Genomic DNA, 23,714 nt, shown 5'->3' with positions numbered 1-23,714 from the left:
TCCAACGTATGGCTGGAAACGACCTCCCCACCTGCTGGATTTCATCCCTAGTAAGTTCTACGGGACTTTCCCACATGTGGGTTTCCATAGTACTTTCTATCAGGGAACTTCAAAGTGCTTTATTAATATTAAAAGTGCAATTAATAAATGTATGTAAATAAGTTGATTTTCACTGGCAGTTGTGTTTCTAGTACACACCAGAAAGGGTTGGTCAGTATAGCTATAGTGTAGGTGCAGCTTATTCCAGCTCAAAACCAGCTTTTCCTGGTATAGCTTATACAGGTTCCCTAAGCAAAAGAAATTTTCTGCCAGGGTAACTGGGCCTACACTTTGACTTTCACCAGGATAAAAGTGTCAAAAAAAATCACCCCCTAGCCGACATTACTATGCTGGCACACGTTTCTAGTGTGGATCTGGCCTAAGTCACTTGGGGGAGGGAGCTCAAAAGAGCTTAAGTCTCGTAACATCCTTACTACAAGGGAGGTCACTGTCACCTCCATTTAACTGATACATAAACAGAGAGAGAAAGGCCCCCATTTTCACACATGGGTGCCTGACACTAGGCTTCTAAATCATTGTTTAGGCCCATAGTTAAAAGTGGCCTGATGTGCACAGGTACGGAGCAGCTCTGGCTGCCACTGATTTCAGCAGGATTTGAGTGTAGTCGCCGACTCAGAAAATCAGGACCGCTTTTATTTAACTGCGTGATTCCACATTTATGCGCCCAGATTTGAAAATGTTGGCCTAAATGACCTGCTCAAGGTCAGAGAGAATCAATGGCAGAACCAAGCACAGAACCCGGAGGTCCTGACTCTGACTCCCTGACTGGAACCACTAGAGAACGCTGCCTCACATCCAAAAAAGTCCATTCTCCATACACAGAGCAGTGCATCAGGGGCTTGCTACAGCATGGCCTCCCTAGGTCATCCCCTCCCGCACACTGTGCATTCACGCATCTGTACTCAAAATAAAAAATGCTTGGCCAGGACTGGAAAGAGTTAAAGGGGTTATGAAGGGTTTCGCTGACCTATTTTCCAGGCAGGCACCCTTTAATCTCCTTTGGAGACACCTTCGCACAAAGGCTGGTACAGCAGCTCAGCTGGAGCCAGGATTTAACGTGGAGGAACTTGTCCTGAAGAGATTAAAAACGGCAGTCGGGCACTGAACCTTCAGTCAAACTGGCAGGAATTTCTAATCAAGGGAAAGGGGAAAGAGGAAAACAAGGGAAATGGGGAGCAGTGTGTTTAGTGGATTGACACCACAGCAGCATTCAGAAGTACCTTCTGCCCATACTCTAGGACGGGGTGGGAAGGGCTGATGGCCTCTGCTTTGCCTCCAAAGATATTAAATATCACAACATTCCAGCAAAAAATAAAGGTTCCAAAATCTTTGTGGCCATGGGACCTCCATACCCCCTCGATCTGGCTCAGGAGAGGAATGGAGTTTTACAATGAGTGTCTCCAGAAGACAGAGGTGATTGACTGGTGTCACCAAGCAGCTAAAAAGTTTAGTGGCCCCATCAGTTGCGCCTGAAGCCTACATCATTTACCAATAGCATCAGCCAAGGAACATCGTGGAGAGAAAGAGCTTTGGGATTTTAGGAACTCTGCTGGTAAAAACTGAACAGTGAAGCTAGCTTAGCTGGGGGACCCTGATGGTGTCAGCCGAATGCTTGTGAATGTCAACGTGCATTACGTTCACGGAGGAGGAGGAGGAGGAGGAGGAGGACACAGAAGAAGAGTGAATGAAAGAGGAAAAGGCAAAGAGTAAGTGATGGAGTGGAGAGAGAGACTGAGAAAGAACAGGGGGGAAATTAAAAAGGAGAATGGGGGGCAAAGAAGGGAATTGGATGGAAGAGAAAGAGAATTACAGACACATGCACACACCCAAGCAGAGCTCAGCCAGTCAGTCCTCCTTCCATCTTACCTGAGGATCCATGAGACGAGTGAGGTCTGGGTAAAGGTAGAACAGGACTCCCTGCATCGCCCCTGGCAGAGAGATTCCCCTGATCAGCAAAACTACCAGCATGAGGTATGGGAACGTGGCAGTGAAATACACCACCTAGCAGGAGAACACAACAGAGCAAATGTGAGAGGGCAGCCTGGGAAATGGGCAGAAACCTAGGACACCAATGAAATCTTGCCACAAGGAGAGCAAGTGCAGTGCAAGAGCAAGTTAGAAAGGCCAGATGAGACAGGATCAGTAAGATGGGGGCAGGAAAGGGGCAGGGTTACTATGTTTTAGGTCTTCTTTAAAGCAAGGTAGAAAGCAATTCACTCTTATTGAGCAGTTAGTAAAGTCGCAATGTGGCCATTATATCTACAACTAGAAAATCCCTCTCTAGTCTTGGTAGTGACCTAAGCACCAGGCCTGGTCTTAGCTGGCGTAAGTCAGGGTAGCTCCATTGAACTCAATGTAGTTCCATCAATCTACACCAGCTGAGAATCTGGGCTCTTCTTTCCATCTGCTCATTCTGACAGGAAAGCAAAGGAAGGAGTCAAACCGAGCAAGTCTCTCCCTATTTAGGAGTAGGCCAGGAGGGCATAATCTAAAACTAACAAGACGGATGCAAACAACAGCAACTTGTCCTAGTACATCTCCCTTCATGATGACACAGTCCTTGGGATATCATCAAGGAATCATCAGTAGTAATAAGAGTTAGTCTTATTGTTTGAAGTGAATGTAACCTAGCAGTAAATAGCCATTTCAACTCTTTATTGAAGTAATAAAGACATGCACTGGCTGCCTGGGTGTTGTAAGACAGAAGCCCATTTAAACTGTGATGTCACATGAAAAACATTGCGAGTCTAAACTTTCCCTCGGCTCTGCTGATCAGACAGACCTGGTAACAAATGGGTTCATAAGTAGGGGCATTTGTGCCATTCCAGAGGGCACTATTGTTCCTGCCACTACTTACAGTAGTTCACAAGTTGGGATTACAGGTGGAGAAACAGTATGTGGAACTGACGGGTGTGTCTATATCAGTTTCTGGACTGCTGAGTTCCATATTGATGTTAGAGCCAGGATACAGTCAGCAAGTTCAGAGAATTTGATGGTTTTCTGGCATCTGAAGCAAACAATGGTTGTATTAACGTTCACATGCATTCAGGGTGTGAACCCGATACGGTCTTTCAGTATTTGCCAGTTTCAGAGCAAGGGGTTTCCAGTGGCCACCATCCTGCCTCCCTTGTACTGAAGCATCAGCATTGAGCACTGGGACTAGCTGCTGGCATTTGGCAGAGACTCACTGCTTCATGTTTCAGCTGTTCCTACATAAAGAGCAAAGCTGAACACAGACATCCCATCAACATCAGGACCGTGTGATTTAGAGCTTTAACAGGAGTGTTCTAATACTCAGGTAGTCCAACATAGGGGTCTTACCATTATGCTTTGTTTTATGCATCATGTGTTCTACTACTTAGCCTACTTGCCTTATGAATAAGATGGACTTAGAGATGTTTGGCAGCCCTTACTTTGGCAAAGTAGCTGCATTCCTTTGAGGAATACTGAAGTCCAATGTCAGTGCTAATCCTTTCTGGGATTCTAGGTCTTGCAACTATAAAACTTGGGTTATTGTGGTACTTTGGGGATTGTTCAAACTAATTGCTATAGTAATCCACAACAATGACATACTGTAGTCTTCATTGTTCAACATAAACAAATCAGTGCCCATGGGTTGACATGGTTTTGTTGGCATTTCATGTAGTATCACTGACACGCTTGCATTTAAGGCATATCGGACATCTTAAGACAAGCTGGTTAACACGTACTAGGCCAAAAGAATATGTCAAAGCCTCTGTTTGGATTTTTCCATGGCCATGTGCCTAGTGAGGTTTCATCTCCGCATATTTAGTCTGAATGCAATGGGATAACTGTTTTTTTCACCTTTAAAGGTTATGCCACACAAGAGTGAAAGTTCATCTATACGGTGCCTGTATTGCATGATGATGTGAAATCATTTTCTTTCTAATTTCTCCCCATCCATCCAATATTACTTGTTTCATTTGTTCCTCCTGCCATCTCAGTTGCCTCTAACCCTAGCCTGTGTGCTGGAAGATTCTGTGCACCGGCCTATGAACGCCAACATGTGTCTTGCCTGAAGTACCAGTGTCAGCATTAGCACCTGCATGGAGGCGGGGGGTGTATTTTCCTGGAAAATACACAACTTGGCCATTATCCCTCTGCAACTGAAGACCTGGTCTGTAACCTGGACGGTGATGCGATGGATGGTTTCTTCTGGACTGATCCAAGCAGTTAGGTGGTCAGATTCAACTGTTACATATTCTGACATATGCGGACAAAGGAGACTATACTCAAATACAACTACATACATGCATGTACATACATTTTCCCATTTGTGCATGCTGTTCTTCTGGTGGCATGAAGGACTTTGATATACAACGTAGCAGCTAGCCTTCCTAGAGCAATGCTGCACCAATTCCCTTCCTCGACCTGTCTGCTGATAGTTCTGTGAGGATCAAAGTAGGAAAACCACTGCATCCGTTTCTTTTATTAGGATCATCAATCAGTTGTATTGCAGTGGTGCCTAGAGACTCCCGTCAGGGACTGATTCCCATCATGCTAGGCATTCTACACACATAATGAAGAGGGTTCCCTGCCCCGGATAGCTCACAATAGAACCATGTGCTTTACAGTCTGCCATATTTCTTATACAAGAATTTCCCCCTCTTCTGCCAGATTAGGTGGCAGTTCCTCTACCACAGTGCTGTTCACTGGATCTGGATTCCTTCTATCTGCCTGCCATAAAGCAATGGCCAACCCATCTTCTGCTGTAATGCAAATCATGCTTTTTCCTAGGTCACGTGCACATCTTTTTCTCTGTCACCTCCAGGGTGCTGGGGCTGCTGCTGCACCCCCTGGCTTGAAGTAGTAATAACAAACACCAAATACATGGTTTCTGTCATCAGCGCCCCACTATAAAAATTGTTCCAGCACCTTTGGTCAGCTCTGAAGTAGGGAAGGGGAGAAAGGTTTGCATGGTGTCCTCCCTTTGAACAAGGAAATACTGGAATGTCATTGATGATGGCTACAACTCCAATGAATCCTTCACATATCTCATCAGCCTTGCACTCTATTTTATCTCAGGCTCAGATTGTGCCAAAAAGGTAGGTGAAGGAATCCACATCCACAAAATATGTGGTCTTTTGGATTGACGGTTCAGGATGTTTACTTGACTGACACTCTGACTTTGCATCCAGGAAACTTAGGGGTAATGTCTTCAAATATTGGCAAAGGTTTTACCACTCATTTAAGATCTCGAGGATTTACGCAGACTCCAGATTTGCCTGTTGGGGGCTTCTGTTCAATAGCTAGCAAGTAAGTCCAGTCTGTAGGCTGTCATTTTAATTATTATCCCTGTATTTACTATGTGATCTACTACCTGATGCAGGTGATCAGAGTACTCAGGTGAGGTCTTTCCTGGCCCACAGATGAGTGGGGTGAGAATTGGGGTAAGATAAAAGGAAATGTTGGACGGTAATAGCCCATCCGCTTTGAAGCTTTCTGTGAGACTATCAGGCTTCGCATGCCCATTTGGGTCTAGCGCTTGCATCAGTTTTTATAAGTTCAAGATCCACTCACGATTCCAGGCCCATAACCTGGTGCTGCCCAAGTGCCCACAGCAGATGATTCCCACTTCATTGTGGCTGTTGTAGATCTGCTTTGTAGCTTGCATGGGCTCCCAGATTTAAGCTTTTCATTTAGTGCTTGCGAGTGTCTGCTGTGAAACGGGCGGTCCCAATCCGGAGACTGGTTTCTCCGGTGGAAGAACGTGAACATCTGGGTCTAATGAGGGGGATTACTCAACGCTTGGCTCAGACACAACCTTGTTATTTCTCAAGCATCGTTAGCACAAACCCTATTGCTAGAACCCTTGCTGGGATCAGAGTCACACGCTGATCAACAACATACATGGTCGTGTTTAGTCAGCCTCTGCAAAGTGATTCCATCTGTGACAATCTGCTCCAGGAAAATATCCACACTCAGGGGTCTGCCTGGATATCTGTGTCTTTGGATGCATGAGGTCACTCCTGCTGCTTTTAGTGGGGGGTGATTTCAGGTTACTCTTTGTCCCTTTCTTTTGGCAACTGGTAACTCCCCAGTACAGGCAAAGCCTTTCGCCTCGGACAGGCTTGCAGTCCACCAGCCATTGTTTGATGCTGGGTTTCTGTACATTGATCAGCCCTAGACGCATCTATTCCCTGTTTCTAGGGAAAGCAGAGCTCCTTCATTGAGAAGTCTTTCTCTGACCACGGGGTCTGTGCGAAAGAAATTACTCTCACCATTCTTTTTTGTTATGATCCTTTGGTGTTTCTGCAAGGAATATGTATCTAGCATCAACTGGGTTTGCTTTTGGCATAGCATATGCTTTGTAAATTAGTTTGCAGTGCCCCTGCTGGTAGTAATGTGTTATAAATGCCTCTGCCTTCTTTCACGAGGCTACAGCAGTAAGTAACTGCCTTTTTCTTCTTCATAGTTTGCTCCATAGGAGCCAGGGAGGATCAGCTTCACAAGCTGATTTCCTTTACTCCATCCCTCCTACTCCTGCAAATTCTTAAGAGGTTTGCCAGCTCCGGAGGCCATAATGAGCTCAAGAAAGCCACCGACATCCATGCTATCGCTCATGGCAAGTGGATTCGGTCAGCTCGACCACAATGTAATGGTTCTGTTTTGTTTAAAGTGCATGAAGAGGACACCATTTGTTATTAAAACTTTTTTATGTCCCTCTGCTCTTGCTGACTCCAAGCATAAAGCCGGCTGGGAATGGTTCAAGAGGGGGAACAGAAACTAACTAATGATCTTACAGAACATGCTACTGTCATTTGTATTAAAGATCAAGGGAGCAGGGATGGGATAGAATCAGGACAGAGTTACACAGCTCCATACCAGAAGAGAATGAGTGAGAGAGAATGCAGGCAACCAAGGAAGTGCAACTAAGGTGAGCAGGACGATTAACAGACATCTTTGTTGTCACAGGGGGGAAAGGGGTGCATGCAGGAGAGTAGTGGTCTTGTCACCAAGGGTGTGGGAGGGCTTGGTAGCTGAGCAGATTAGGTCGGGGTGCTTGTCATGGAGCAGAAGAGTTTCATAGATTCATAGATATTTAGGTCAGAAGGGACCATTATGATCATCTAGTTATTTTCTCTTTCCCTGTTAATTCCAGTCTCCTGCCCTCCACTGCCCATGATTGCATTTATTATAATTTGCACTTCTACTGTGCCTTTCATTTGAGGAGAACAAGTCACTTTACAAAGATGAGTGAATTAAGCCCCATCTCCTCTCAGACAGGCAACATCTCCTTGCAACACCTGCCTCCTCCCCCCTCCACCTCCAACCTTTGTTAAAGGACCCTGGGGTATGGCTGCCTCTTTGCTGGGTCCTGGTGATGCTAGTTCATCGGCTTGTCCACTTCCCAAACCAGGTATTTGCAGGCACTGCAAACCAGGGCACTCCACACCTCAAAGCACTGAGACACAACACTTAGGTTCATAGATTCCAAGGCCAGAAGGGACCACTGTGATCAACTAGTCTGACCTCACGTATAACACTGGCCATAGAACTGCCCCAAAATAATTCCGAGAGCAGATCTTTGACAAAAACGTCCAACCCAGATTTAAAAATAATCAGTGAGAGAGAATCCATCACGACCCTTGGGAAATTGTTCCAATAGTCCAATGATTACCCTCATTATTAAATATTGACCCCTTAATTCCTGTCTGAATTTAGTCTAGCTTCAGCTTCCAGCCATGACATTACGTTATACCATCTCTGCTAAACTGAGGGGCCCATTATCAAATATCTGTTCCCCAGGTAGGTACATATCTAGATAGACTAATCAAGATAACCCTTAACCGTCTCTTTGTTAAGCTAAATAGACTACGTTCTTTGAGTCTATGACTATAAGGCATGTTTTCTAATCCTCTGATAAGTTTTGTGGCTCTTCTCTGTATCCTCTCCAATTTATTAACATCTCTACTGAATTGTGGACACCCGAGCTGGATACAGAATTACAGCAATGGTTGCACCAGTGCCAAATACAGAGGTAAAATAACCTCTCTGCCCCTACTCAGGATTCCCCTGTTATACATCCAAGGACTGCATTAGCCCTTCTGGCCACGGCATCACACTAGTAGCTCACGTTCAGCTGATTGTCCACTGCAACCTCAAAATCTTTTTCAGAGTCTCTGCTTCCCAGGATAGAGTTCCCAGCCCGGAAATATGGCCTCCAGTCCATGTTCCATTGTATACATTTAAATTTAGATGTATTAAATCACATTGTTTGCTTGTGCCTAGTTTACCAAGCAATCCAGATGACGCTGTATCTGTGACGCGTCCTCTTCATTTGCCATGCCCCCAATTTGTGTGTCACCTGCAAACTTTATCAGTCGTGATTTTATGTTTTCTTCCAGTTCATTGCGATATACCTTAAATAGCACATGGCTAAGAACTGACTCCTGCAGAACTCCACTAGAAACACACCCACTCAACGATGATTTCCTATTTACAATTACATTTTGAGGCTCATCAGCTAGCCAGCTTTTAACCTACTGAATGCGTGCCATGTTAATTTTAGATAAACAAGATGGGTGAGGCAATATTTTTTATTGGACCAACCTCTGTTGTTGAGAGACTAGCTTTAGTGCCAGACCGAGTGCGGAGGTGGAGGAGGAGAACTCTGTATGGCTTGAAAGCTTGTCTCTCTCACTAGCAGAAGTTGGTCCAATAAAAGATATTACCTCACTCGCCTGGTCTTTCTAATATCCTGGGACTGACATGGCTACAACTACACTGCATGTTAATTTTATATCCTTCTAGATTTTTTTAAATCAAAATGTCATGCAAAAAGTCAAACACCTTGGACATTCTTGGATTAGTGATATCTCAGATGGGCAAATAACTCACAAATAATTCAGTCAGGAAGTGGGCGAGCAAGCAGGAATGGAAAGGAGTAGGCTGGGGCTGTATTACCCAGGAGTAAATTCACTGGCAGCCCCTCAGTTCTATAACTCATGCGAGGATACAGATATCTTTGGGACTAAGAGCAGGAGATAGAAAATACCTTTGGCCTTGGGGCAGAGAGGGCCCTTTGACCCTTCAGGGTTTCCTTAGCTATCATGTGAAGGATTTGGAAGCTAGTCTGAACCCCAGCTGCCAGCTGGAGAAGGAATGTTCTCCCTATTCTTTCTGTATAAGTGGGGGACAGGTGGCTGGCACATCACACACGCCCCCAAATAAAAAAGATCCTTTAAGGATGTGGGAGAAGCACCAGCCCATGCCAAGTAGCCTCTCCTGAAGACCCCGATGGAGAGAAGTGGCAGCTACTTGAGGACCTGGCCTGAAGGAGTGGGAATGCAGGGGGAGAGCACTGGGCCTCCTCTGCAGACATGTATGATAAGAATGGGTCTCAGGGTTTTCTGGGGTGATGAGGTAGCTGGGGGTGGTAAGTGAGTCCTCTTTGGAGGAGGGGTCCAAAGACAGGTGTTCTTCTTGGAGGTTCAAATTCGTAGAAACCCATCAGCTCCCATCCCCTACAGAGTCCAGTTCAAAAACCTCTTTGGCAGCTGAACCCTGTTGGCCTTGCCCAGCTCTAGAGGGAGTTGCCAGTTCTCATTGGGTCTGGGAGAGCTGGGTTTCAGCTCAGGAGCTGCAGCACCTTGGACTGCAATGAAGGCGGAGGCCAGACCTGAGCCAGGCACTCACCTTGCCTGTGGACTTGACTCCTTTCCAGATGCAGAAGTAGCAGATGACCCAGGCGAGCAGGAGGCAGAGAGACAGCTCCCAGCGCAGGCTTCCCAAGTGCTCTATGCCAGTGGAAATCTTCAACACTCTCCTCCTGGGAAGGCAGACAGACACTGAGTCTTGCTAAGTTCAACTGTTAGATCCTCTGTGACCAGCCAGTCGTCCTTGAGGGCCCCTATGATGCCTTGCCGTTTCGGGAGAACAAGCCCTAACCCTGAACTGTGCACCTCAGGAAAGCACAAAGGACATTCCTCAGCTGTTTCCCTCTCCAAAATGAAAGGTCTGGTGGGCAGAATCCCAGCCTAGGGGGCAGGAGATCTGGGCTCCATTCCCAGCTGTGTCACTGACCTGCTTGGGCAGGACACTTCACCTCCATTCCCTCTCCCTCCCTTTGTCTTGTCTATTTAGACTGCAGGGTCTTTGGGTCAGGAACTCTCTTACTACATGAGTGTACAGCACCTAACACAACATGGCCTCTGATCACAGCTGCTGCATACTGCATGACAAATAATAAGATTTCCCTACCTCTCAGAAGTGCTTTAAACCAGCTGGTGTTCTGACAGAGATCACAAGGGATTCTACATGTGGACCACCCTCAGCTAATTCCTTCCAACCCCGTTAGGTGGGATGACAAAGGGTTGGGATCACACAGTATAAAGGTATTCCCCTTTAGGAGCCAAATCTGCAAGGCAGCACATGCCACGCCCAGGACTGTAGAAGACAGCGTGACAAAGCAAGAGAATAATGCAGATCACCGAGGACACTAACTGCACAGCAGCTTCCATTGCTGCAGCCTCAGCTACTCTTTCCCAGCTGCTGGAGAATGGAAGTTGCAGGCCTCTCCCACGATATTGTCCCCACACCCAGAGATCAGAAGATGAACCCCTCCTCTTTTCTGCAGTCCCCACCCACAAAGGTTGGGCCAAGCGACACCCTAGAGCCCCAGCAGTTAGAGGCAGGTGATGCACATGTGCCCTCTCCTGCTGCATCATCCAACAACTAAAAGATGCGCCTCCTGGAACGCCAACAATCCAAGATGGGCAATGCACTTGCACCCTTTCCTGCTCCACAGCCCCATCAGCCAGGGACCCAGAAAATACCTGCTCTCCCCATCAACAGTCCTGCACAAAGGCAGGATCTCACAGAGCCCAAGGGAAATCCCCCTTCCCTTTCTGGCATTTCCCCATCTCACTTATTTTCCTAGGGCCAGCTAAATGGAGGCCTCGTGTGTGCATGCAGCAGTGAATGGCACAAGGACATACAGCATGAAGGGACCCTGGCAGGGTACAAGAGCAAAACAGTAACAGAGCATGGGACTATAGACCAAGGGGGCACCAAGTGCAGCTCAAGGGAGTCCCAGAAGGACACACAATACAGTGCAGATTTGCATCTTTCAAGCAAACGTCTACCCTCTTCCCCTGGCCCTACCCTCCATTTCCCAGCGAGTGAGAGCAGAGCCTGCTTCTCCCCTGTATCAGAGGCTGAGACCAAGGAGCTGGAACAATGGAAATTTCCACTCCCATGTGCTGTTGTCCCAATACTACAGAACCGTTCAAAACATTGGATTTTAATCTCAGTCTCTCAGCTGCCAGCCATGGGCAGAGCAGGCCAAGAAATGCCAGCCCTGCAGCTCACGCTATACACGTGATAATCCAAGAGAAGCCACAGGAGAGAGAAGAGGGGGGGATAAACAAGGAGAGTTAGTGAAAGGCAGCACGAGAGAGGAGAAGCAGCAAACTCTGTTTGCTTATTAACAACACATCGACACAGCACCTTCCATCCCAGAAGGAACCCCCCGCGTTCCTGTGCGGATCAGAGAGGTCAGAATCATGTCCCTGTGCTCAACGGGAGCTGCCAAAGGTTGCTGCTCAGCAGTGCACAGCAGCTCTGCACAGCAGTTTGGGACAGGCAGAGAGGAACACTGCAGCCGTTTACATCTGCAAGGGGGATTTAGGGTTGCCGAAGGGAGTTTACTCCGACTGAAATGAAGCCGAGACACCGTGCCTAGCAATTCCCCTCCTCCCACCAGGGGCTGTGGAATCTTCAGTGGTCACAAGCCCTTGTTTTTACATCTTATCCAAACGTCCCCATCCTCCAGCCCAACGTGCTGGGCTGAGTACTGACGCTAAGGGAGAGTCCCATCTGCTGAGTCACCAGCACTGAGTCCTGCAGCACTAATGTTTCTTGAGGGGCCCCCCCAAATTCACACACTGAGAAGGCCCAACCTTGCAAGACACGAGGGGTGTGGCTGCTACCCTACGGAGGTCCACTGATCTCACCCCATTCCCAGCTGTACTGACAGTGTTTTCCACATTATACTAGCCCGGGATAAAATTACAAAGATAACCCATAGAGTAACCCCGAGGCCAGTTGAGCTTCTCTCTAGAGCAGAAACAAGGGCCAAGTTCATCCCTGGTGCAACTCCACTGATATCCTACTTTAACTCCACTGTGTCAGTGGAGTTTATACCCAGGATGAACTTGACCCGATGTGTCAAGAAGAGATTTAGACTGAAAATCTGCGATCGCATCGGGCTACGCGCGTATAAAGAATGACAGCGAGCAGGTTGAAGAGAAAGAGAATATGGGAGAAAAGAGCTGGAAGAGAAGAGTAGTTGCGTTGTAACCGGAAGGAGAGAGAGAGAGAGAGAGAGAAGAGAACAGAAACAGGTAGAGGATGTGAGATGAGAACGATCAACAGAGAACGAATCGGACCAGGGGCAGGAGAAAGAGCAGTGAAGATGAGGTCTGTTCACAGAGAGCCAGTTCTAATCTCATTTACCCCTGTGCAACCCCTCACTGAAGTCAGTGAGGCTGCATAGGTGTGGGGCCAACATTTGGGTCACAGTGTAGGAAAGACAGGGAGAACATAAACAACACAGGATGCCAGAGTATCCTCTCAGGTACACCTGTGTGAATCCAGAGGCACTCCACTGACCTCAGTGAAGTTACTCTAAATTAACAGAATGGTAATCAAGAGCAGAATTTGGCCCATGTTTTTCTCCTGGGTGCTATCCTGTTTGAGGTGTTCCTAGTTTATACACCTCAGGGTTTTCAGAAGTGCCTGGTGGGGCTGAGAGTCATCGCTGGGGAATTGTAACTCCCAGAGGAGTCAGAGAAACACAAGCCTTTCACTTACTCCCAGAACTCGATGACAGGGGAGGTGGCGTTTTCGGTCGTCACGTTTAGAGAGCCGTTTGCCTTCTGGAATTCCACGCAGTTCTCTGCAGGACAGGCCCAGGGAGAGAGAACATAAACAGATACAACTGGAACAGCCAAGCCCCTGGGAAATGCTCAGGGGCAAAAGTAACTTAAAGGACTTACTGGTATGCAGGGCAGCTGGGCTCCTGGACAAGGTCGGGCGGGGGGGCAGCTCTGGGCCCCCGAAAGGGGCAGGGCTGGGGCCAGACTCCCCCAGCCAGCCCTTCAGCACTGCACAGCCCGTACCGCCCAGGGCTCTGGCAGCAATTTAAAGGGCCTGGGACTCCAGCCGCTGCCAGGAGCCCCGGGCCCTTTTAAATCGCCAGGTCCCAAGGCAGCTGCCCCTTTTGCCCTACTCCCTCAGCGGCCCTGCGGTACAGTGCTTAAAGCGCTGCCACAGCAGCATTTTAACACTGGCTGTGTACCGGCAGCCACTTTCTTACCGGTATGCCATACCGGCCCACTTTCACCTCTGGAAATGCTGCAGATCCCCTTTCCATCCAGCAGCATAATGTTCAAAGGGAGACAAATATTCTAAAATCCCTACTCTTGCTCAGAACAAGAGGTCCTTCCAGGGCAGGGTTGGGGTCCCATTGGCAAAGCAGTGCTGGGATGAAACCAAGGACTGTATGATCATAAAGGTTAAATGCCCCTTTTCCCTCCAAGGGGAGAGGTGGGCCCTCCCAAGTAGGAATGGGCTCCCATTATTGAAGCAGAGCCCAGGAAGCAGAGGGCTGAATATAGACTGAATTTCCCTCCCGTCCCCACAGCTGCCAGGAAAGGGAAGCCTCTTCCAGAACTGAGATCTGTTGTTGGAGCAGCACGGGGGAGCCTGCATAACACACCAGCTGGTTCATTGCTCTGATCAAGCATAGTGAAAGACTGAAATCAATGGGAGCTGTGGGTGGCTGGCATTTTAGAGCCTTTTCTAGAAGAGACCCAGCTAATCAAATGAAATTTCAAGCCTCTTCTCCTCTACCATCAGGAGGACTGATGTTGTGTCAGGTAGTATGGCAATAAACCAGGCCCCTCCCCCGCTCACACCGGCCTTGGCCCCTCCCCCAGAGCAAGCTGGATGTTGCTTTCTCAGGTTAGATGGTATTTGCTTGTGGCAGATTTTTCCCTGCAAACTGATGGAGAGTTGGAGGAGACGACAAGATAGAAAGGAATTCAGTGTTACCTGTGTTCCACTCGTGGTCACAGCTGCCCCAGGGAAGGTCTATAGTGAACGAACTGAAGAGGTAAAACAAGGCCCAAGCCAGGACAATAACGTAATAGAAATTCAGGAGTACGACAATCACCTGGGAAGCATAACCAATTCCTGCAGAGAGAAGGGCCTCAGTGTTCATAAACAAGGAGAGGAACACGAGCTAGAATAGCCTCAGGGCCAGAGCCTGCCACAGCACCCTGCTTCTCCAAGCCCTCCAAATCCGCCTCTGTCTGTACTGCCCACTGCTCCAGTTCTCTCACCATTTTGGGGTTCCCTTGCTGCAATGTGAACATTGGCCTGGCGACCAATCCATCCATCACCATCTTCCCAGTGATATCCAGACTACCTTCCATGGCCTCACGTTGTCATGGCAGGCAGTGAAGCTCCCTTGGGAGACGGACTTCCACATAAGAAAAGTGTTTGTGATCTACTGCACCTGTGGGCTGCAACTTTCAGGGCAGTTGCCAACAGGTGTCAGGGTTTCCTCATGACCCCTGCCTTATTCATGCTGCTAAGTGGCTGGAGAATCCTGGCTAGAGTCTGTAGAGACTAATGAGTACAGCAGGGTCAGAATTACGCTTTAATAATCACTGGAACCAAACTTTTACCAGCAGCGAAAAGAGAAAAGCCAAAGCTATGGAATAATGTTTATAACTCCTGGAGGTCAACAACCTCTAAAGGCAAAGCACTGTACACATTGGGGTCCTCTATAGGCCAGCATCTCTTATACCAATTCAGACACAGCTGCTGGGATATTCATGGTTCAAATAAACCACAGTCTATTATGAGCTACTCCACTCAGGACTCACTTTAGGAAATGATGCAGGAGCGTTTGCTGAGTTGGAGGGAAAGGGAGAGTGTTGTTTACAGATACTCCGAGCAACATGTGCCAGCAGGCATCTCTGTAAGGAGCTCATGATAGGAAAGTGATTCTCAAACTTTTGTACTGGTGACCCCTTTCACATAGCAAGCTTCTGAGTGCGACCCCCCCCCCCTTATAAATTAAAAACACTTTTTTATATATTTAACATCATTATAAATGCAGGACGCAAAGCAGCGTTGGGGTGGAGGCTGGCAGCTCATAACCCTGCCCCCCCCCCTCGCATGTAATAATCTCCCGACCCCCTGAGGTTTCCCGACCCCCAGTTTGAGAACCCCTGCAGTAGGAGAATGGCTGCAGAGTTGTAGCTGTATAGGGCGCTCCAAGCTATTGCAGTTCCAGCCTCTGTGGTGTTTTCCTGAAATACTGCACCCTGTTAGCAAGGGATGATTCCTCTGGGAAAGGGTTAAGCAGGCTTTGCAGGTAACTCATTATTTCATCTGGAGATAATGGAGAGTGGGAGGCTTCCTGGGGCATGAGGATCTGTGAGTGGACTGAGCAGTCCTCAGGGAGGCACTCTAGGAGCAGCCATGCCTGAGGAGATGTGAGCTGCTCTTTGTGTTTTCATATAATGCATTTGTTTGTTAATAAAGCCACGCCCCAGGAAGGGATGGGAGTTTGGACTTTGCACAGCATGTGGATTGTATTTGCACAGCAGGGTGAGCAGCCACCTACTAACAAAGAAACAGAAATTTACACCACTGTTCCATTTAGCCAAGTGGCCTCATGTACTCTGGCAATCCTCAGTTAATTCTGTAGCTATCTCCCTGGCTTTCCACAGCACCTGGTGTTTTGGACAGAACACCTTGCAGCCCTTTCAGGGAAGTTGGAACATGAAGGTTTTTTTATTGAATTAAATATGGAAGTGAGAAGTGTGTCTCCTGTCATTCAGTTCAATATTACACTGAGTTTTGATTTTGCTCGACCTCACATTTTTAGTTTTCAATGTGCTGGAAGTTTTTATATGAGCAGCAAACTACCAGATCTGTAGAAGTTGTTAGGGGAGGAGCTGGAGGGTTTTGGCAGATGGATAGGAGACAGTTGAGACTTCTGGTACCTAGGAAAGCATCAGTAGTGTTTGGATTGAGGGATAAACACCCCATTGGATGATTATGCTAAAATGATGTCATAATTGGTTTGAGAGTTAACACCACATTAAGATGACTGGGGTAGTTCACACCTCTCAGAACTATTGTTTCAGGCTGTCTGCAAACTCAGGAAGATGACATGGCATCAGTTTAAATGTAAGTTCATATATTTTAGGTTTTCTTTGCAATAATAAGGGTTACAGCAGTTTTAATTATTTAAATAAAAATTTCCCTCCAGGAGCACAATTCTGCCTGTGGGCAGATTCCATAGCCAGAGCTCACACCTCAGTGCAGGAGGTGAAGAGAGCCAGTGATGTGATTTGACAAGGAGAGCGAACGTGACCAGAGTGATGGGAAAGGCAAGAGATTTTTTTCAGCACCATTTTGGATGAACAACAGGGGAGCGAGGGGAGAGTCCAGGAGACTTTTAGGGCAGGCTCTCACCTTCCTCTAAAGCATCATCATATACTGATGGTGTGAAAGGCAGCAGAATACCAGATGAGGTACATCATGAACTGATCTGAGAGGGTAAACACAATTCTTCATGGTAACACCATAGGCACTTTCAAAGAATTTCTCAGAGAACAGCATGGGTACAGTGGGAGAGCTTTACCTGGGTCTCTTAAGAGGGATAGATGTCCCAGCTCTAGTTCCTGACCCTTGCACTATTTTTCCCCTCATTCCCCCACCAAAAAAGTGGTGCACTCTGAGGTCTACTCACCTTCAAAGAGAGGGCAGAGCTTCCGCCAGGCAGTGACCCCTCCCTGGCTGGTGTACTGCCCTAGCGCTGTCTCCAGGAAGAACACTGGGATCCCACAGGTGAAGAGGAAGATGAGGTAGGGGATAAAGAAAGCACCTGGCAGATTTAAGCATTGTACATGGGAAAGAAAACATGTTAGACCATTGACCATAGACTGAAAATTTCCCCCAGGACAGAGAATGCTCCAAGAAGGGTCCCTGAGAAAGGAGACACAGATGGCGATATGGGCTGTAGAGAACAGAAGAGGGAAGGGCCAGGATGCAAGGGGCCTGGGAGACACGGTAAAGAAAAAAAATCCCTATCAATTTATCAAGGAAATGGTGCTAGCAATAACCCGTTCAAACACAATTACTGCTTGCATAGTCTCAACCATAGTGTGAATGAGGCATTAAAACCTGATGTAGTATAAAGACAAACCTGCCAGTTGCCTCAGGAAATGAAAATCTGCATCTGTGGTGAAGAGGCCAGATTGCATTACCCAAGTCTTGTTACTGCTTCAGTTGTAAGCTCTCCTGGGCAGGGTCAATGTCTTTACATGTGTATGCACAGGCCTACGTGGCCTATGTTCTCACAAATTTTAGCACGAGTCTCATGATAGTTTCTTAAAGCCTCAACTCCTGGAGTCATATAATTCCATGAGAATCTCAGATTCATCTTTTTATAAATGTTTCTAGCTCCTATGGTGGGAAGAAAAGCTTAAACATGAACCCTAAAGGCTCAAAAACCAGAAGGCAAATACAAAGAAACTCCAGACACACACTTACACTTTTTAAGAAATCTCAGCATTTTTTTGGAAACTGACATGATTTTTGAATGCTTGGAGTTGGTAATAATCAGGATGGCTAATGTACAAATATTGAATAAACTCAGCCTGCTCCCACCATTCCACCCAATTTGGATTTTTGTTCACCTTATTTCCTAGCAGTTTGTAAGAGGCAGAAGCACAACTGAAAGGAAAGTAGTACAGAAAGGTATTTCACTCACATTGGGCGCCCAGTCCTGCTGCTGCTACTGGAGTTTATGGCAAATTTCCCACTACCTACAGTGGGAGCGAGAGGCCCCAGGAACATCAGAGAAGAAAGAAATCAACTATTTGGATTTAAAATACACACACGTCTTGTGTCTGAGCTGACCAAAAACCTTTCTGAAAAATATTTCAAAAATTGAAAACATGGGAAATAACAAAACTTGATTCACATTTTCAATTAAAATGTCACCAGAAAAATGAAGCCAGTTACAACTGGTGTATGTAATTAGTTTTTATTTGTCAATCGGCTCTAATCTTGTGTGGTTTTATTTTATTTTAAACAGCTTTTCACTGGTTAGTGCAACTTGCAGGGCCAAAATGCTGGGGAGGAGTGTGGGGGATGAGAGTTACTTTTTGCCTAGACACAAAAGTTACACCACTTTAACTACACTGGTATAGTTATATCAGTACATCTGCCTAGTGTGGTCAGAGTTATGCCAGTGTAAAGGTGCTTATACCGATATAGCTCATTCCTGTATAGTTTATTCCCCTTTTCACATAGGAATAGTCTATAGGGCCTCTCATTTGTGCTGATACAACTGCGTCCACGCTAGGCTTGTATTTGTATAACCAAATTGGTACAAAAATCACCCCCCTAACCAACATAGTATACCTGTGTGTAGGCCAGGCCTTAATCATCTCCCCAGAGTTGCTAGGTAACAGCATCGTCCCCACTCACAGTAAGTTGAGCCACCAAAAGTTCTGAAGATGCAATACTGCTATCTTGTGTTTTATTGGCTCAGCCGTTCATCACTCAGTGTCCTGCTGGGGGAGTTGTGTGGGTGGAGTTCTGGAACAAGGCTAGAAGCTTTCCTTCTCTCTTCTACCCATGTAGTTGAAGTAAGCTTCTTAACAAAATCTCTTGTTTTTCAAATCTGCTGCTACTTCAGTACCGTTATTCCCACATCACCACCACCACATACCCCACCTGTGAGCAAGCTGGCATCCTGCTGACACAGGAGTGGGAACGGTTTTAGGGAAATTAATTTTTTGGCCAGAAAAGTTTTCTAAAGACGTCTTTGGGTGAGCTGCAGCAGCATTACAGTTCTGCAGTGTGTATCCAAGTCGGGATCTGGAGTGATCCCATGGTGCACACAGAAGGTGCTCCAGTTTACATCGCATCAGCATGGGCTTGAGAATGGATCTTGCTGACATCCATTTTATCTAAAGAAGAAATTTGTGCCAAATGAAATGAGTGAACTTGCTCAAGGAAACTCAAGAGCTGTTTCTCTGCCTGGTTCTCCTACTGTAATGGGCTCTTGCAAGGTTTAACACCGTTTCTGTGCACTAATTGCTGCTGCTATTAAACTCCTTCCTCCATCCCCGGGCCAGGCCAATATTGTAACTGTGAGAAATTGCAAATTATAGTGAACTTCATTCAGCCCTGAATCAGCAAAGCTGCTGCGTCTGCTTTCTACTGGTCCTGGCACTGCCATTGCGATTGAAGTCTGGCCAGGCTAGTACAGAAGTTGACTGGTCCTTCGAATGAGGCACTGGGCTATGACACAGAATGGCTCCCTCTGGCTGCGGCTGCTGCTGCAAAGCACTGCCTAGGTAAATCTGCTTTATTGACTGAATGGGAGCCCATAGGTGATGCTTTCACCTCCTCCAGCAGAAAGGAGTTCAGCCTTTCAGATGCGGTTGCTTCAGAATTGCTCTCTTGTTTTTTAAAATTCAGTACTGAGCTAAAGCTGGCCTCTCCGGGTTGGGTTGGTATCTTCCCACACAAACTTTGAAAAATAATTCACATGAATGTAATGTTAATAAAAGGTGCTGGCTTGACAGGTCTGGAAGCAGACGTCCTCTCACTCGCAGAACAGGCTCACCCAGGGACAGCAACACCAGCCTCCCCAGGAAGCTTCAGCCCTGAGGCAGAGAGGCCACCGCCAGGAACAAGAGGAGAGACCAGTCTTCATGGCCTATTCACAGTCCTTGACCTCTCCTGAGAGTGTTGTTGGTGCCATGTGGAGGGGGGTGTCTTTCTGAGGTGGACCTCTGTCCAGTAGGAAAAGTACTGCAGCCTCCCTCACTTATTTCACACAGGCTACCAAATGACCTCTCCTATCTAGCAACAATAGTTGTCTTACTTGGGCTTCATCCACTTGTACCCTGAGCTCTGGCCCTCCCTCTTCCTCAGGATCTCTGGCTATTTCTAGTTCAGGGGTTCTCAAACTTTATTGCACCACGACCCCCTTATGACAACAAAAATTACTGCATGACCCCAGGAGTGGGGGGATCAAAGCCTGAGCCTGCCTGAGTCCCGCCGCCCCGGGCTGGGGGGCCAAAGCCCCACCACCCTGGGGGGGTGGGGGGATGCAAAGCCGAAGCCCAAGGGCTTCAGCCTCAGGCGGGGGGCCTGTAAACTGAGCCCTGCCACCCAGGGCTGAAGCCCTCAGCCCTGAGTGGTGGGACTCGGGCTACGGCTTCAGCCCCGGGTGGTAGGAGTTGGGCTTTGGCCCTGGACCCAGAAAATCTAATGCCAGCCCTGGCAACCCCTTTAAAAAGGGGTCGCGACCCACTTTGATGTCCTGACCCACAGTTTGAGAAACACTTCTCTAGTTTGTCCATTAGCAAGATGGCTTCCAATAAACCTAAAGGTTTGCTCATTTTGGAATCCTAACTCAGACTCCCCTTCTATCGCATGGATTATAAAATTACTCACGATCAAGTTTGCACACGTGTGAATGCCAAGTGGCTATTTCCTGGAGCATACAACCCAAAGCTAAGGCAGGCTTGCCTCTGCCTGACCTCCAGCTGACACATCTTAGCTTTGTCTTTGTGTGAGGCATAGGGGCTGTTGCAATTTAGCTTTCAATGCCAGTCAATTACAGGGCTTTCTGCTTTGAGACCAGGGGCGCTGGAACAATGTGTGTAATGGGGGGTGCTGAGAGCCATTGAACCAAACTGTAAACCCCAATATGATGGAAACCATTTCAAGCCGGGGGGGTGAGGCAGCACCTGTGCTTGAGACACCACTCCATTGCACACCTCAGGCATAAGGATGCAAGGGTAGGTCATCACACACACACATATACCTGGTTTCAGAGTAACAGCCGCGTTAGTCTGTATTCGCAAAAAGAAAAGGAGTACTTGTGGCACCTTAGAGACTAACCAATTTATTAGAGCATAAGCTTTCGTGAGCTACAGCTCACTTCATCAGATGCATATCGTGGAAACTGCAGCAGACTTTATATATACACAGAGAATATGAAACAATACCTCCTCCCACCCCACTGTCCTGCTGGTAATAGCTTATCTAAAGTGATCATCAGGTGGGCCATTTCCAGCACAAATCCAGGTTTTCTCACCCTCCACCCCCCCACACAAATTCACTCTCCTGTTGGTGATAGCCCATCCAAAGTGACAACTCTTTACACAATGTGCATGACAATCAAGTTGGGCCATTTCCTGCACAAATCCAGGTTTTCTCACATCCCCCCCACCCCCATACACACACAAATTCACTCTCCTGCTCTAATAAATTGGTTAGTCTCTAAGGTGCCACAAGTCCTCCTTTTCTTTTTACATATACCTGGGACACCCCTTCTAGCACTTCCCTGTTTCATTTCCAAGCAAAGCCTAGTCCCACCCTTAGCACTTTCCCACACTGATGAACTGTGGCCTTTTCACACTTGACCTGCCAAACAGCCTTCACCATTCTTTTCTCTTGGAACCTCCATGGGTAACTTGTGCCTTGCAGGGGGTTACGGTGAAAGCGCAGTGCACTGGACCCTTTCTGGTAGCATGCTGCGTGTACTGCAAGCTCACAGGAAAGAGGCGCAAGGAATCTGAACATGAAGCTCTATAGGCCCCTTCATGGGCTCCCAGGCATCTAGTAGGAAAGGAGGATGCTTTGTTTGGGCGGCAGTCTCTTATCCTCCTTATGGCCCAACCAGTAGTGGGCATCACACATACAAAACCATTACATGACCATTTTTTCTTGCCTGCACAGATTGGAAAATACATGTCACAACCATGATAAGGAACTATGATTGAGACTGGTTACGAACCAAGTGTAAAACACAAGGGCCTCTGATGTAGTTACAGCAGTGGGGGATGGGGGTAGGATTGCCGCTACATAGACAGCCAAAGAGTGGTACAATGTAGTGAAGCAAGGACATTTCACAACTGCTCAGGCCTGAGGCCCTAGGGACAAGACAACAGTCAGAGGAAGCGGTTACAACACAGCCAACCTGGTTACAGGGTTCCGTTTTGTACTTCAAGAGAGGCCTCTTAATTGCATCTCCGAAACAGGCTCAAGTCTTAGTTCAATTTTGCCAGTTTGAATCTCATTTTATCCTGCCTCAGGCACAGGCTAGGTCAAATCCTGAAGCCCTCACAAAATTTTTAATCTAGTGAAGCCAGGGGGAGTTTGACCCTGATAAAGGACTCTGAGGTCTGGCTTTGTAATTCTAGCCTCCCTCTGTTCCATTGTGTGATTGCTTTGTTCTCACAAATAAGATTCCAACCAAGCACAAGACCAGAGGTGGTGTGAATGTGGGGGTGAGACACAATGAGAGAGGAGAAAGGCACACCCATGCACACCCACACACTTCCCCAGTATTTCTCAATCAGAGAGGCGAACGTCCCTAGAGAGGGTTTAACCCCTTCCAGGGGAGGCATAACCTAAGCCCAGTCAGAGTGAAAAAGAAGGAACAGTTATTCCTTTTTTCATGTTGGACTTGGGTATTGGATACTGAACTCTAAATATTCAGGTTTCAGAGTAACAGCCGTGTTAGTCTATATTCGCAAAAAGAAAAGGAGTACTTGTGGCACCTTAGAGACTAACGAATTTATTTGAGCATGAGCTTTCGTGAGCCACAGCTCACTTCATCGGATGCATCCGATGAAGTGAGCTGTGGCTCACGAAAGCTCATGCTCAAATAAATTCGTTAGTCTCTAAGGTGCCACAAGTACTCCTTTTCTTTCTAAATATTCAAAAGATGATTCTTTGTTTGCAAAGTGGAGAGAGCCAAAAAGAAAGGAAAAGTAACAAGCTGCTCCGTTTCACAAAGTTCAAACGGATGATTTCTCACCTACCCCCCATTTCACTTTCTTTTTCCCCAATAAAGGCTGTTTGGCAACCACCTCCTCTCCTCCCCCCCCCCCCCCCCCCAATGTCACATTATGACTCATTCTTTTTCTAACCTAGGGGGAAGGCAGCTAAAGGTCCCAAATGCAAAATATCCAGTTCAAGTGCAGGTCCAAATTTTTTTTTGAAAAATAAGAAATACATTTCTGGTCGACCCAAAAGAAAAATATTTCAAACATGTTTAGTGAACCAAACCATCAAAAAAGAGTTTCATTTGGATTTTGATGCTTTTAAATGTTTAATTTTTTAAATATAATTGAGGGATGCTGTGAAACAAAAAGTCCTTCCAGAACAAAACACATTTTGTTTTGGAAATGCTGAAACAAACCATTTTGACATTTCCAGGTCCCCCCAACTGAAACAATTTACAAAAATCAACCTGAATTCACAAATTGTTTTGGTCAAACTGAATCTGCATTTTCTGTTGAAAAATATTGCACAAATAATTTCACGCAGCTTTTGTCCCCAAATGCCAGATTCTGATACAGAGTTCAACCCCACCACAGCCTGTGAGTGTTTGGATCCATAGTTCTGGGTCTGGCTCACCTCTAGCGCTTATGAAATTTGGGAAGTCCATCTCTCTTTATCCTGAACTATCTGAGCAAATTGGGTTCTCTCTGATAAGATAGCTTCACAAAGGTTCTACACCACCCAAAGCCATCCCTTTCCTTCCAGGACTCTAGCACTTGATAATCATT

The 23,714-nt window shown here is 46.9% G+C and overlaps 1 protein-coding gene across 6 annotated transcripts in view; it reads right to left on the bottom strand.

Annotated features, from left to right (window-relative positions):
• SLC6A13 (solute carrier family 6 member 13) overlaps nucleotides 1-23,714 on the bottom strand; it is a 58,059-nt gene that overhangs the window by 26,864 nt on the left and 7,481 nt on the right. For 5 of the 6 annotated variants that reach the window (XM_073320945.1, XM_073320927.1, XM_073320936.1 and 2 more), the window contains 5 exons: nucleotides 16,859-16,993; nucleotides 14,140-14,280; nucleotides 12,898-12,982; nucleotides 9,721-9,853; nucleotides 1,927-2,061 (listed from right to left, as the gene is read on the bottom strand). In XM_073320945.1, coding sequence (XP_073177046.1) covers nucleotides 1,927-2,061; nucleotides 9,721-9,853; nucleotides 12,898-12,982; nucleotides 14,140-14,280; nucleotides 16,859-16,993 — 629 coding nt within the window. The remainder of the gene's footprint in view (nucleotides 1-1,926; nucleotides 2,062-9,720; nucleotides 9,854-12,897; nucleotides 12,983-14,139; nucleotides 14,281-16,858; nucleotides 16,994-23,714) is intronic. The other variant, XM_073320955.1, reaches the window with a different exon arrangement.

The sequence above is a fragment of the Lepidochelys kempii genome, chromosome 1, assembly GCF_965140265.1.
Source record: "Lepidochelys kempii isolate rLepKem1 chromosome 1, rLepKem1.hap2, whole genome shotgun sequence".
Classification (NCBI taxonomy): Eukaryota; Metazoa; Chordata; order Testudines; family Cheloniidae; genus Lepidochelys; species Lepidochelys kempii.
Note: the sequence above shows the minus strand (reverse complement) of the source record. Positions and strands in the feature narration are given on the sequence as shown.